Below are 15217 nucleotides of genomic sequence, written 5' to 3' on the forward strand. Positions count from 1 at the left end.
ATTTTATTTGTGAACATTCTGTACAGAGGGGTTACAATTGCATGGGCAGGATAATGCGTACATTTCTTACCAAGCATTGCAGCCTCCTCCTTTGTTTAACCTTCCCATCCCTTTCCAGCCTCCCCCCTCCCCCCATCCCAATCCTTCTCCTTTCCTCCTCCCCCCCACCCCCTTCCCCCCTCCCACCCTCAATGAACTCTTATTTCAAGCAATACTAAGTCTATAAGGTTTCCATAGATGTTAAATAACAAGTCTATAGTCAAAAAAGAGGGGAGCTGGGAAGGTGGCTCAGTTGTAGAGTGCTTGCCTCACCTTCATGAGGCCCTGGGTTCGATTCTTCAGCACCACATAAGCAGAAAAAGCTGGAAGTAGTGCTCTGGCTCAAGTGGTAGGGTGCTGCTACTCCCTTACCTGAAGGGAGAGTGCCCAGGCCGAGGGTTCAGGCCCCATGACAGGAAAAAAAAAAAGGCTAATACCTGATTAAAATATGTTTCAACAAGTCTGTTTACCATTTTTACGAACCTAAGATGGCATCTGACATCTCACATATTTTGACATTAGATGTATATAGCATCTGTGTAAGGATATCCTTCCCCTTGTTTAATCAAAGGGAAGTTTATTAGACAGGAAACACTTTGGGAGTTGGTACTCCAGACTAGGGTTTCTCAACCTTAATCATTGACATTTTGGGCCAGGTGGTTTTTGTGTGGGCTGCTCTGTGTGTTGTGTGCTGTTCAGCAGCTCTCATGGCTTACCCAGTGATGTTAGTAGCACCCACCAGCTCCCAGGCTCAGTTGTAACAGTGAAAAATATCCAACATTATTACATGTTCCCTCAAAGGTAGGATCTAACCACTGCTATAGACAAGTATTGCAACATCACAGAGAATAAGAGAGTTTATCAGTTGTCATCTGAAATTTTACTTGCAGTGATGCAGAAACAATCTTGTGGAAAGTGGAACCATGGGTAAGAAGACTCAGGATAATGTACTGGGTCCACTGCCTACCTACCTAGTCATGATTTTTTAGTCATTATTAGATGAAGAATTTACTGAAAAAAAATTAATGACTTTGCAGACAGAGACAAATATTTCTGTGTTGTTAAAGGAGTAGTTTCAAATATTTAAATTGATCTGCTCATAAGAATGTTGTACATTTTTTAAATCCTTTTTTTCTGTTTTTATGCAGGGCTATTTTCTTCTTTTTGAGTCTATGTTAGATTCTGTTCTTTATGCCAAGAACAAATACTTGGCAAAAGGAGGATCGGGTGAGTATAAAATTTTAGTTTTATTAATGTAATTTCAGTCTGGCAGAACCAAATGAACCTTTGAATTTCAAATAAACTATTCATGGCTGAGAAAGTTCACAATAGAGATGAAAGATGCTTCCATTAGAAGAAACATTCATTTACTATATTGTTGAGAGTGGAACATTATATAAGATGTAGGATGGCAAGCTAATGGTATTTTCAAGAACACTTTGTTGTAAAGAATTTTATTTTTAAAATCCTTTGATGGAACTTTCAAGAAGACTTTTGTTATAAAGGATTTTGAAAATAACATAAGGACTAAGCTTTAGAAGCTTTTTGATATTCAAATAAGAAATCTAAAAGAAATAACTTTTCACTTTTAATACTCATATCATTTGTTTTATTTTTCCCCAGTAGCATATTTCATATTAAGTTGGACATTATTCACTTTGTTGTCAGATTATCATAACTTCTAAGTAAACCTGGCTTCTGAGAAATTTAATGATACCATTTAAATAGTGATTATTTGGTTTCTAATAAGGCTTAAAGCACCACAACCCAGTAAATTTGGAAGCCCCCCCCCTTTTTTTTAAATGTCTCATGTTTCTTGAAAGCATTGCATTTACTCCAAGTGAAATGGTGTTTTACAAGCCTTTTCTTGAACAAATGTTGTCCTCAAGAGCAAGGATTAATGTTTTATATCATTTCAGGGAGCTCCACAGCTTCTGGAACGTAGCTATAGGAGCATATGTGGTAGTTGACTTCAATCATTAAAACTGAATTGAAGGGCTGGATGTATATAGCGCAAGTGGTAGAGTGCTTGCCTAGCAAGCATAAGGCTCTGAGTTCTTATCCTAGTTTGGAAAAAAAAGATTAAATTGAATAGCATATGTCTCTCTTCATTTACTGGTAACTACCTTCCTTATCTCAAAGCTTTAGGATTAGCAAATGGTTTCACAGTCAGTCCATAATTGATGGAAAGGGGAGAGAAGCTAAAGTAGTGACAGAGCACTGGAGCATAGCTATACCGCCTGTCCATTCATCCTTTTCAAACTTACCTTGGCAGCTGTAGTACAGTTGAAACTCCTAAGACCAAAATAGATTGTACAGAGAAAATTCTCTACAACAATAGTTCTTTTCATAATACAGTTGAATGGATTCCTAATCTCTCCCATGAACCTGACTAGAATTTTTGGGTGTATTTTACCTTACAACAGTTGTCTATATATATGTAATATTTGGGTGGGAGGAGTAGCAATACTGGGGTTTGAACTCAAGGCTTCACACTGGTGCTCTGTCACTTGAGCCACTAGTTATACCCTGTTTATATTATTAGAATCCTCATAACCTTTTGGGATATGGAATATGCCTGGGATCCCAGTACAACAGAAAGATTTTTGGATGACAAAAAGTAGGTGGGTAGTGATTCAGTTGTACCCAGAATAGAAGGGAGACCTTCTTCTAAAAATAACAAGTGAAAAGCAGGGCTAGAGGTATGCTCAGCAGTAGTACCCCAGCCTAGCAAGCAAAGGCCCTGAATACAAAATAAAACAAAAGATATTTTATCTACAAAAGCTGTACTTTACTCAGGGTCATACCAAATTTTCCTGTTTTCTGGAAGTATTAAATATTTTCATTGAAGTTTATGATTCACTTCAAGTTAATTTTGTGTGTGGTTGCTGTTGCTGTTTTCTAGTACCCTTTGTTAAAATGCTGTCTTTTTTTCATGAATCATTTGGCATCACTTCATATTTGACCATATTCCCGTGGGTCTATTTCTGCATTCTTTTAATTTGATCTTTAATCTGTCCTTTCCCTAATGCCTTACTGTTTTCATCACAGTAGCTTTATAAGAAGCCTGGGTAGCAGACTGGTTAATTGCAGATAAGAATCTCTTGGACTTTTTCAGTACATTCTGGCTTTGAACCACAGTCTTCAGATTGCAGTCCCCTCAGTAGCTAGGATTACATATATGAGCCACTGGTACCTAACTGTTTTAACTCTTAAAAATAGTAATGTTTGTGATTTTTCTGTTCCCTGCTGCTAGTATAAAAAATACAGGTGATTTTTATTTATTAACCTATATCTTATGACTTTACTAAGTTTATTTGTTCCTTCTAATGGTCTTATAGAAGCCTTAGAATTTTACTTCTGCTATTACATACTTCACAGTTTTAATTATTTTATGTCTATAATCCTTTAAGGAAGACAGGAAACAGTCTTTTCAGTTATAAGTAGTTAGAAATGAATAATTTGAACCTTCCCACAAAATATCTACTAACTACAAATGGTAAAGAGTCAGTTTCAATGTAGAAGCTGACACATTAGTCAAGTAATCAAAGTAGACACATTCAGGAATGAATCAAAGTAGACACATTTGGGAATGGAACAAATTCAAATTGCATACTTATTTAGAGAATACAGAAATAATTTACTTTTCTGAAACCAATCGTGAATCAGTAATAGCTTATAAAATCATAAATTTTATAAAAGATAATTTAGGAACCTTTTTATGCTACTAGCAAGAAGTGTTACTTTCATTGCCTTTCATTCCATGTACATTATATTGAGGGGTTTCTACCCTTAGAAGTCAAAACTAAACCTATTTTCCTCAATTTATATTTAAGGAAACATAAACTTGAGAATTGTTTAGCCAGTACAGTGCAGAAGTAGTGATATAACCACTTTCTAAGTCATTTCTAATTTATCTTTATGAAGACCATCACAATCATCCCACAGGGACTTTTCATTTATATATGTTATATGTGTATGTATTCAGACCTTCTCACCAGATGCTTATGAACCAAAATCTATGGGGAAGAGCCTTTTTTGCTTTATAAACCACAGATTTCCTGTTCACTGGAAATTGGAGATCCAGGTGCCTAGCTGGCTGGGTAAAGCAAACTACCTAAGGAATTCTGTTATTTTTCTTTTAATTTAATTTTATTATAAAGGTGTTGAACAGAGGGGTTATAGTTACATGAGTAAGGTAATGAGTACATTTCTTGTCAAACATTGTCACCCCCTCCTTTTTTTTTTCTCCTACTATCCCTTCTCTTCTCCACTACCCCTTACTTCTCCCTCTCCCTGAGAAGTTGTGAAGTTTGTTTCTAACATAGTGTCTTGTATCATTGTTGCAATGGGTCATCCTGTGTTCTTGTTTCAGCATTGTATTATTCCCTTTTCCCTCCCCAAATTAGATAAATGTGTAAACAAGTTGTAGGGTACCAAAATCAAGAACAGTAACAACAGGGGATATACCATAGGGGGAAAAACAGACGAAAGAAACAAACAAAAAAATTCACATAGTACATTAAAAACAACAGCGACGAAGAAAAACCGTTTGTGCCTATATCTTGGGTTCATTTCACTTAGTATCATCTTATATGGTCATATGTACATAGCTTTTGAGCTTTTCTGCTCATCTGATAAGATTATTCTAGATGTATATTAACTATTACAAATAAGGGAAACCATGGGACCTATATTTCTTTGGGTCTGGCTTACATCACTTAATATGATTTCTTTCTGTCTTTCCATTTCCTAACAAATGGGGCGGTGTCATTCTTTCTCATGAAAGCATAGAATTCCATTTTATATATATATAATATATATATATAATAATATATAATAAACATATAATCTGTTGACACAGAAATCAGAAACAGTCTGTTCTGAACTCCAGATTTACAAATGTACTTTTGTGATTGTTTCTCTGCATACATGATTTCTCTGCATACTGAGCCATGCATCTTACTATTCTCCTTTCTGCTCTGCTGCTTTCTCTTTACTGATTGTTTTTGCCCTATCATGTCATCCCTTCACTGAGAGTGAAGGAAATAGGGCTGAACATTTCCATTTTCCTGAGTTAATTATTAATTTTTATCACTATCTGATCTTTCTCAATCTATTTTCCCTTTTATTTTTTCTTCTTGCCACGTTACCCATTTGCTTTAAGAAGACAAGGTTCTTCTGTCTTCCTTTTGAAATGTATCAAATGTGATAGCATGTTGAATGGAAAGCATGTGGATTATATAGACAGACTTTAAGCTCATCAGTTGACTAGTGGTTATGTTGGCTTATGGAGAGTAGTAATTTTTGCAAGTTAACCTATCTGAACTTGAGTTTCTTTCTCTGTAAAATGAGATAATAATGCAGTTTTTAAAAAATCAACAGTCATTTTTAAATGTTTGATGTAAACAGTTGTTCAGTAAGTGTTAATTCTGTAATTACTAATAATTAGATTTATACATTAAAAAGTTAAGTACGTTTAAGCATTGTGGTATTAACACCTGCCCCTGCCTTTTGTGTAATACCTCACCATTTCTATACTGTCATGTACTCTATCAAGTATTAACAGCCATTGGCTGTCATAGTGTTTAATGCTTTCCTTTAGCAGTTTCTTAGTTTACTGTCTACTTCCACATCTTCAGCTTTACTTTTTTTCATATTTCTTAGTTTGGCTTTTTTCAATAATGTTTCACTAGTATTGTTTGCTACCTTTTTCAGTAACTAATTTTTCAAAGCGCATTGCAGCTACATGTTAGCCTAGCTAAGTTTCATGGGCCTAGTCATTTATAAGTTAATGATAGAGAGCTGGGCTCAGTTTCCAATTAATATTTAATTTCTAAGATATTCTTGATATATAAATTGGAAGCTGTTTAAGCTTATTTGACTCACAATATATCCACTGATCTATTGACCTCATAGTACATTTCCTTTTATATATGTTGACTGAGAGTTTTGCCTCGTTACTTCACTAAATCTTGGTGAGTATTGTCCTTTTGTTGTGAAAGCACCATTTGTTTTGACTGAATATCTTCTTTTGTTTAAAACCATTTTTCCTTTGTAGTTATTTATATACAAACAGTTACTTGTGTTTTACTAGAATTGTGCATCTCATCCATTATTGTCCAAAATTTTCGAGATATTTCTGGGAGATAAAGGCTTTCCCAGCATAGTGAGCTGGTATAGTGACAAATGAATTCTGGGCAGTGAATCGAGAAGGACACAGATGTCAAAGCCAGAAATTTATAAATGGTCTGTTAAGAGGATTCTTTTGTCCAATCAGCGCTTTGTTAATTTCACCTACAAACACAATAATTATTCAATTATAGCTTCTATCTGACAAAATTCAAATGACAAATGTGTTAGAATGTGAAAGGATTATTCACAGTTCTTTCAGGGAGCCTAGAATTTAGGCAGTTGTGTAGACCTATAACTGTGATTATACATCTTCGTGAATATTTACAGGTCTTACTGAGAGGTTTTTAAAAATTATTTTGTTTCAAATTACTAAAACTATAATTTTTCTCTTTGTGAAATATGACTAAGTTGGAAAATAGACCTTAACACTAGAAAAAGTAAAACATTCCTCTTTTTTTATTCCTAGTATCAGACTAGTTTCAAAGTTATTTTATTACTTTCAATAAGGTATAATTTGTATTATGAAAAATTACCATTTTTCTTCATGGTATATGTAATATATCATATCTTGAAGTAGAGTTAGAAAAGCTAACTGTATTTTTGGGTTCATAGGCCATATGGTCTCTGCCCCAACTATTCAATCCTACCACTATAACAGTACAGCCAAGATAATATGTAAACAAATAGATATGGTAGTGTTCTAATTAAACCTTATTTTACAAAAACAAGCAGCAGACTGGATTTGATTCAGGGGCCATTATTTTTTCAATCTGATAGAGAGATTGGTGATATCAGAAATTTCACTTGTGATTTTTAATAGTATTCTAAAGTGAAGAACTTTATGAACTTTGCTAAGTACTATATAACTCATAGGATATAGAAGTAGCAACATTATGATGGCCCTAATCATACCCTCCTCATGCCTTATAAGACTTATCTATACATAAGTCTTAAAAAGATTACAGCCCTGCTCATTTGTTTACATGTTGCTTGTGGCTGCTTTCACACTGATAACAGAAAACAGTAATTTCCTAAATCTTTGAAATGATATATTTCTTTATTTTTATTTTTTAAAATTTACCTCATTATCTTTATAGAGGTGATATACAGAGGGATTATAATTACATGAGTCAGGTAATGAGTACATTTCCTTTCATACAGTGTCTTCTCTCACTCTCGCCCAATGCTCCCTCCTCACATTTCCACCCATGAGTTGTATAGTTCACTTTCATCAGTGTCCATTGAGCTCCACTGCTGCACTTTTTCACCCTTTTTCCCTTGAGTTCTATGCCCTCTCCCCACCACACTCTTCCATAGATATACACGTGAACAAGCCATACATAAAGAAGACAGAATCATCAACAAAATAATTTTATAAAAAATGAGACCACTTGTTTCCATATCTTGATGTTCATTTTGATATGTATATAAATATATATGATTTTATGTAGATATGAAGAGGCACATTTACATTGTACCTTTTCTGTCTGTCTGTCTCTGTCTCTCTCTCTCTCTTTGTCTCTCTCTATCTTATAGGAATAAACCGCAAGCCAGCTATTCTTTTTTTTGCCAATCCTGGGACTTGACCTAGGGCCTAGGCACTGTCCCTCTTTTGCTCAAGGCTAACACTCTACCACTTGAGCCACAGTGCCACTTCCAGCTTTCTCTCTCTCTCTCTCTCTCTCTCTCTCTCTATATATATATATATATAAATAAATAAATAAATATATATAGTACTGAGGAATCAAACCAGGGCTTTCTGAGCCCTATGTTTCTTTCTCAAAGAATATCCTCTTCTAGTCTCACTGTGTGTGTGTGTGTGTGTGTGTGTCTAGAATCCTGTATAATTTATCATATCAAAGTGTATTTTAGGTCTGATTTCTGCATATCAGAGAAATCGTGTGTTGTTTGTCTCTCTGAACTTGGCTTAATTCACTTAGCATGATTTGTTCTAGTTCCGTCCATTTCACTGCAAATGGCATAATTTTATTCTTTCTAATGACTGTGTAAAATTCCATTGTTAGGTTCCTCCATTATTTGGTTCTACTCATCTATTGTAGGACATCTGGCCTGTTTCCATATCTTGGCTATTTTGAATGGTGTGGCAATCACATGGATGTGCAGGTATCTTTTTTTTTTTTTTTGGCAGTCCTGGGACTTGAACTCAGGGCCTGGATACTGTCCCTGAACCTTTTTTGCTGAATGCTAGCACTCTACCACTTGAGCCACAGCACCACATCTAGCTTTTTCTGTTTTGTGTGGTACTGAGGAACCCAGATCTTCATGCATGCCAGGCAGGCACTCACCACTAAGTCACAGTTCCAGTCTCTGCAGCTATCTTTATGATATTCTGGCTCATGATATTCTGGGTAGATGACCAAGAATGGTATGGCTGGGTTGTGAGAAAGATCTATGATTGTTTGGTTTTTTGAGGAACCTCTAGACTGCTGTCCAGAGTGGTTATACTAGTTTATATTCCCAACAACAGTGCAATGGGGTTCCTTTTTCCCCACCTCTCCACCAACATTTGTTTTTCGAATTCACAATGTTGGCCAATCTAACTGGGGTGAGATGTGATCTCAGAGTTGTTTTGCTTTGCATTTCCTTTATATCCAGGGATGATGAGCATTTCCTTATGTATTTCCTTGCCCATCTTACCTCTTCTCTCAAGAAGTTTTTCCTTAGCTCCCTTGCACATATAGCAATTAGTTTTATTAGTGTGGGAGGGGTTAGTTTCTTGAGCTCCTTGTGTATATTGGATGTTAGGCCTTTGTCTGATGTATTATTGGTAAACATCTCCCCATCTGTTGGCTGTCTTTCTAGGAAAACAGTAATTTGAACAACAATCATATAGCCCACAAAACCTAAAATAATGAGTTTACAAAAAAAAAAAGTTTGTTGACCCAGCCCGCTCCTTTTCTCTGCTTCTCAATAAAGATAAAATTTCAAGTCACAGCATGGCAAAAGCCAATAAAAAAGCTATCCAAATAGCTAGTGTTTCAGAATTCTTTGTCTCTTTAGTGTTCATTAACTTACAGATTTGCTTCCAAAAATTAAACACTTTTCCTTATAGCTGATCTCTTGCTGGTCATCATTCCAAATAACATACCAGTTACTATATAGAATTTGTATTAGTCATCAATTTAAACCCACTCAGGAAGCAATACCTGTTCATGATGGAAGGAGGGAATGAAAGGAACAGTTGACGTACAAGGCAGTGGACTCTGGCCCTGGGCAGCTAGCACACATTCCTCACATGCTCTGTGGAAATGAATTGGGAAACTTACCAGTGAAGTAGTCATATTTCTTTTTTCTGGGTATCTCATAAAGTAGACTGAGAAGCAGTTGTTTTGATGCCAAGATACCTTACTTTGAGTTTTGTTTGGAGGAAAACTTAGTGCTGTTGTCACCGAGTAATTAAATTTCCAATGTTTTGGATGGAAATAAAGTTTGAGGTTAGGAAAGGATAATTTCTCTACTGTTTAAGTCTGAAGCTAATGAATCTTGGAATTTCTCCATTTCTTTGATATATTTATGTTTGTTCTTTGTTGATAAGGGAATCTATGGTTTATATTTTAATTCATGAGTCACCTACAAGTTGAGATTTGAAGTTAGTTTTCTTATTTATTTTTCAAAAGAAAAACAGCATATTTTTCAAGTTTTGTATCATTAAGACTTTGTTCTCAGTAGAGTTTCTTCTTAAATCATTTTTTTATATAATTCACCCAGTGGCCCCCTCTTGGGTCTCTTTTTTCTGTGCTCCTAGTTTTTCAGCTTCCTTTTCTTTTTCTCCCCCTTAAACTCTCATACTTACTGTGTACTTTGTTCTACCCCTTGAATTTGTGAGCTCCTAACTTTTATTTCCATTGATATGCTCAAGGACTCTAATTTTTATTTAAAATTTTATTTTTATAATCTCAGAAATGTATGTTAGCTCTGTATTGAATATTTTTATCTGTTCATGACATAGGCAGTAAACTTTTATATGACTCCTAAGTTGCCCGTATTTATTCCCCACTTTGGCTAATAAGACAATCCATTCCATTACTGAAATTAAACTCAGTCATCCTTGAGTCTTCCTCTTCCTCACTGTCACAGCCAATCAGTGTTAAAGTCCTGGTTCTACTTTCTAAGTATCTCTTTTCTGGTCCCGTAGGCATCACCCTACTTCCCTGATGACTGAATTTTTACTATTCCTTAATTTGTCTCTGTTTTAGTGTTATATTCTCTCATTCTTCATATTACATTCCATTTTTTTCTAAAATAAATATCATCATGTTACTATATCCTATGTAAAATTTTTCACTGGATTTTTATTATTTGACTAAAGACCAATTTACAACCGTGGTTTACTGAGGTACCTTTCTAAACATGTGTCTCCTTTCTAATTAGATTGCAGTTTATTGTCACCCTTTATGCATAGTTTATTTACAATATATTCTTTTCCTCCACACTCCTAAATTGTCCTGAGGTTCTTATCTGGGCTCCAGCCATGCCTGAACTAGTTGATTTTCCTATCAATTCCCAAGTACTTCATGCTTTCCCTTTGTTAGTAATTGTCACATTAAGTTAAGTTTCTTAAGGGTAAAGATACGTGCACAGTTTTTAGATTGGCACATATGCCTGACACCTACTTAATGCTCGTAAATACTTTCTAATATACTAAAAGAACTATGAAATTCCATTACATCACTTTTTTTATATGCTGTCTTCCTAACTAGTTTGACCCTTTCTGCATGTTTTAGAGGGTATGTGGTAAAGAGTACCTTTTTTTTTTTTTCCTATTCCTGAGGCTTGAACTCAGGGATTGAGTGTTGTCTGAGCTTTTTGCTCAAGGCTAGCACTCTGCCACTTGAGCCAAAGCTCCACTTCCAGCTTTCTGGTGTCTAATTGGAGATAAAATGTCTCATGGATGTTTATATGTTCTTTCCCCTATGGCATATCCCATGTTGTCACTGTACTTGATTTTGGTACCAACTTATATAAACATCTGTCTAATTTGGGGAGGGGAAGGGGAATAACAAAATGCTGAAACAAGGACACAGGATGACCCATTGCAACAAGGATACCCACAGGACAGTATATTGGAAATGAACTTTACAACTTCGTGGTGAGGGTGGGGAATGGGGGAGGGAAGGGATAGTGGGACAACAGCAAGGGAAGGGGTAACAATGATCAACAAGTAATGTACATTGCCTTACTAATGTAACTGTAACCCCTCTGTACAGCAGCTTTACAATTAAAAAAAAAAGTCTCATGGACTTTACTGCTTTGTGGCTTTGAGCCACAATCTTCCAATATCAGCCTACTGAGTAGGTAGGATACCAGGCATGAGTTACCTGCACTTGGCCAAGAGTACCTTTTTTAAGATGGTACATTTTAAGTTTTCATATTGATAAACATCTGTATCGTTTATTTTAATAATTTTAACAGAGGCTCATTGGTGGCATCTTCATTTTAATTTTGATAGTAAGTATGCCAACAAGAGGGAACTTGGTGGTTTTCCCTGACCCTCTATCTTCATTCATCTTCCTTGCTAGTAATCATACTGAGGGATTTGGTATTTATATTTAGCTTTTTAAAAACTATATTCTCTTGTGAAAGGAAAGTAACTGTTATGTTGGGCATTTTATTGGTTGTAGTCTACCCTGACCTTTGCACCATAAACCTGGTGGCAGTGAGTGATGTGAATAAACATGCTGAAAGAATTGCTTTCTGGGATAATGTCTATGGCTTCAACATGTCCTGCATGAAGAAAGCAGTTATTCCAGAAGCTATTGTGGAAGTGTTAGATCCAAAGACTCTTATTTCAGACCCTTGTAGTATTAAGGTAGGTGTTTCACCAATTTTTGTTTTTATAACCGTGTTGCCCTTTTTCTTGTTATTGAAATTGGTACATCTATTCCTCTGTTATCTGGGTGATTGTGTTCCAGGACTCCTTGCAAATAACCAAATCCAAGGATGCATGAAAGTCCTTAAGCAAAATAATGTAGTGTTTACATGTGACCTGTGCACATCCTCCCATATACTTCAAAAGTTTTTATTGCTTTTACTTAGTAAAATACATTTCTATGTAAAGAGTTATGTTATATTGTTCAGTGAACAGCCAAAAGAAAGTTCTGTAAATACTCAGTAAAGCTGCAATATAAAAAAAAATACTCTCAGTTCACAGTTGGTTGAATCCAAGGGTGTGGTGATATACAGGACCATCTATGTGTTGATTTTTTTGGTTTCTTTTGGTTTTTTTTTTTTGGCCGGTCATGGGGCCTGAACTCTGGGCCTGGGCACTGTCCCTCACCTCCTCAGCTCAAGGCTAGTGCTCTACCACTTGAGCCATAGTGCCACTTCTGGCTTTTTCTGCTTATGTGGTGCTGAGGAATTGAACCCAGGGCCTCATGCATGTAAGGCAAGCACTCTACCACTGAGCCACCTTCCCAGCCCTATGTGTTGATTTTAAATGTAGATGTCTTCTAACTTTTGTCCAAAGCAACTCTAGGTCATAGTATTTATACTTGATTTTGCCATCCCTTTGAAGTTTTTTTCTCTGCACAAATTTTTTTTCTCTGCACAAATTTAAATTCTTTTTACTCAATTTTAATCTGATTCTTGAACTGCTTGATTGATTCTTATTCACTGTGGCTTAATAAAGGCAAAATGTGTGGCAGTATTGTCATATCTGCCTCACCGACCCCTCCTGGCTTTATTCTGGCTCCCCATTCCCCCAGCAGATTATTCATTCCTATTATGTGTCTCACACAATTTAACTTCTCTCATTCACATTCCTAATTCTCTTTACTGAGAAATCGTATTACTTTCTGTGCTAAGTAGATATTAAGTAAACATATTTAGATTAAGCATGTTTATTAAAGTTCTTTTTTTAAAAAGTATTAAAATAAGCACAGAATAATAAGCACAGTGTTTCTCAACAGGAATAAACCTAATTAAGTTGCATTCAGCTTTTACGGGGGAAAAAAAAAACCAACATCCAGTACTGTGACTGTTGGGTTGTTCATTGTTCTGGTACACTGACTAAGGGATTTATGTGAGCTGTTTGGCTCAGAGCAAGCATGTGCAATTTCAGCTAACCTAGCTTTAAGGCAGAGCAGAAAGAGAAGAGTGCTATTCTCTCTCTCTCTCTCTCTCTCTCTCTCTCTCATCTTTTTGTTTAATCTCCAGAACTGCTGTGAACAAATAATTAAAATGAAAAGTTTAGGACTGAAGAACAAAGGTATAAGTATACCTTTTAAAATAAAATCTAACATTTAAATATCATTTGTTCTGTGTTCCTGCCCCACAAATAAACAATAACCACATTTAACTTTGTTCTTACTTTATTTTGAAACTGTTTATTCATGCCTCATGTATGTGGTTATTTGAATTCTGTTTACTGGGTTATTATTTGCTCTATTCACGGCAACCCAACAGTGGCAGCCCTTAGCCTATTTAGGCTACTATAGTTTAAAAAGTGATGTCCAACATGAATTTGGACCAGAGCAGAGTGCAAAAACAAAGATAATTGGCTATTCTTTTTCCCCTGAGTTGAATCTTTATAGTTTTATTATTCAGTTTCCATTATTGTTCTTTGTCTAATAAACTTGCCTAAATGAATTAGTAAAACATTTTCCTTTTATTAGCGTGTGGTTTAGAGTTGCTATTCTCTATTAAATATTGATGGTAATTACACATAACTTACAGGAAAGGTATGACTGAAAAATAATTTTATTTGAAAGTATCATCTTGCCCATGTAATTGTAACTCCTCTGTATGGTATTCTCACACACACACAAAAAAGTATTTATTTGTGTTAGAAGAATTAGCAGATCAGAGCCATAACTTAATATACTATTGTTTATAAGAAATCAAATAAAAGATACTAATTTGATTTAAAGAAAATTGAATAATAATGTTAGTAATCCTTATATTTGGAAAAAGTTCCAAAATGGACTATAAGTGATCCAAATTTGCAAAACAATGGCTCACAGCAATCCTGTGTATGGGCGGGTGTGTGTGTGTAAAAGATTGATTTTTTTTTGTATTTTTTAACTAACTTCTTCCTTTCTTTTCTTTATAATGTATAGCATATAGATTGCCTTACCACATCTATCTCAGATTTGGAATTTTCTTCAGATTTTACCGTGAAGATCACAAAGTCATCCATATGCACTGTAAGCTATTCATTTCTGCTTTCATGAATTTTTCTGGTTTGTTTTGTTGTGCTAGTCCTGGGGCTTGAACTTGGAGCTTGGACTCTGTCCCTGAGCTTTTTGTTCAAGGCTAGCATTCTACTACTTGAGTCATAGCTCCATTTCTGGCTTTTGGGGTAGTTAATTGGAGCTAAGGGTTTCATGGACTTTCCTGCTAGGGCTGGCTTCTAAACTATAATGTCTGCTTCCTGAGTAGCTAGAATTACAAGCAAGAGCCACTTGAACTCAACCTACTTTCATGAATTTACCGTCAGTGTAACTGACTGTCAGGCTAATGAATTAATTATCAGGCTTTTGATAAATGAAAACAACTATTGCTTTTGACAGACTATTTTTGCTTTAGCTAGGCCACTGAACAGATCTGATTTAATAGGTGAGTAGACTTCAAGAAAGTTAGGTTAGTTTAGTAGACAAAACAGTAGGAAATTATGTCTGCATAATTTTTCTGTTTTTTTATAAAATAATTATCAATCTTAGAATTAATCAAGAGCATTCAACTTTCTCTTCAAAGATAAAAATTTATATCCTACTCCTAGTAATTCTTAACACTTATATATATATATATATATATATATATATATATATATATTCAAATGCTTTATATTTATTTATGAAAAATAAGGAGTTGACATTGATTTATGTTTCTTTTAGAAAGCAGCTTGGATACTAAGAAAAGTATGGGCTTTAGAAGAATTAGACCTCATTTGGGGGGGGGGGCTTTTCTGGATTTTTTGGCAGGACTGGGCTTTTGAATTCAGCATCTTACACTTACTAGGCTGGTTGTCCACCATTGAGCCACACCTCCAGACCATTATTTGTTGGGTTTTATTTCCTTTTTT

At 35.2% G+C, this 15217-nt stretch overlaps 1 protein-coding gene across 1 annotated transcript in view; it reads left to right on the plus strand.

Annotated features, from left to right (window-relative positions):
* Prmt3 (protein arginine methyltransferase 3) overlaps nucleotides 1-15217 on the plus strand; it is a 114443-nt gene that overhangs the window by 50455 nt on the left and 48771 nt on the right. The window contains exons 10-12 of the mRNA XM_013019647.1: nucleotides 1188-1266; nucleotides 11817-12004; nucleotides 14253-14339. Coding sequence (XP_012875101.1) covers nucleotides 1188-1266; nucleotides 11817-12004; nucleotides 14253-14339 — 354 coding nt within the window. The remainder of the gene's footprint in view (nucleotides 1-1187; nucleotides 1267-11816; nucleotides 12005-14252; nucleotides 14340-15217) is intronic.

The sequence above is a fragment of the Dipodomys ordii genome, unplaced genomic scaffold, assembly GCF_000151885.1.
Source record: "Dipodomys ordii isolate 6190 unplaced genomic scaffold, Dord_2.0 Scaffold46, whole genome shotgun sequence".
Taxonomy (NCBI): Eukaryota; Metazoa; Chordata; class Mammalia; order Rodentia; family Heteromyidae; genus Dipodomys; species Dipodomys ordii.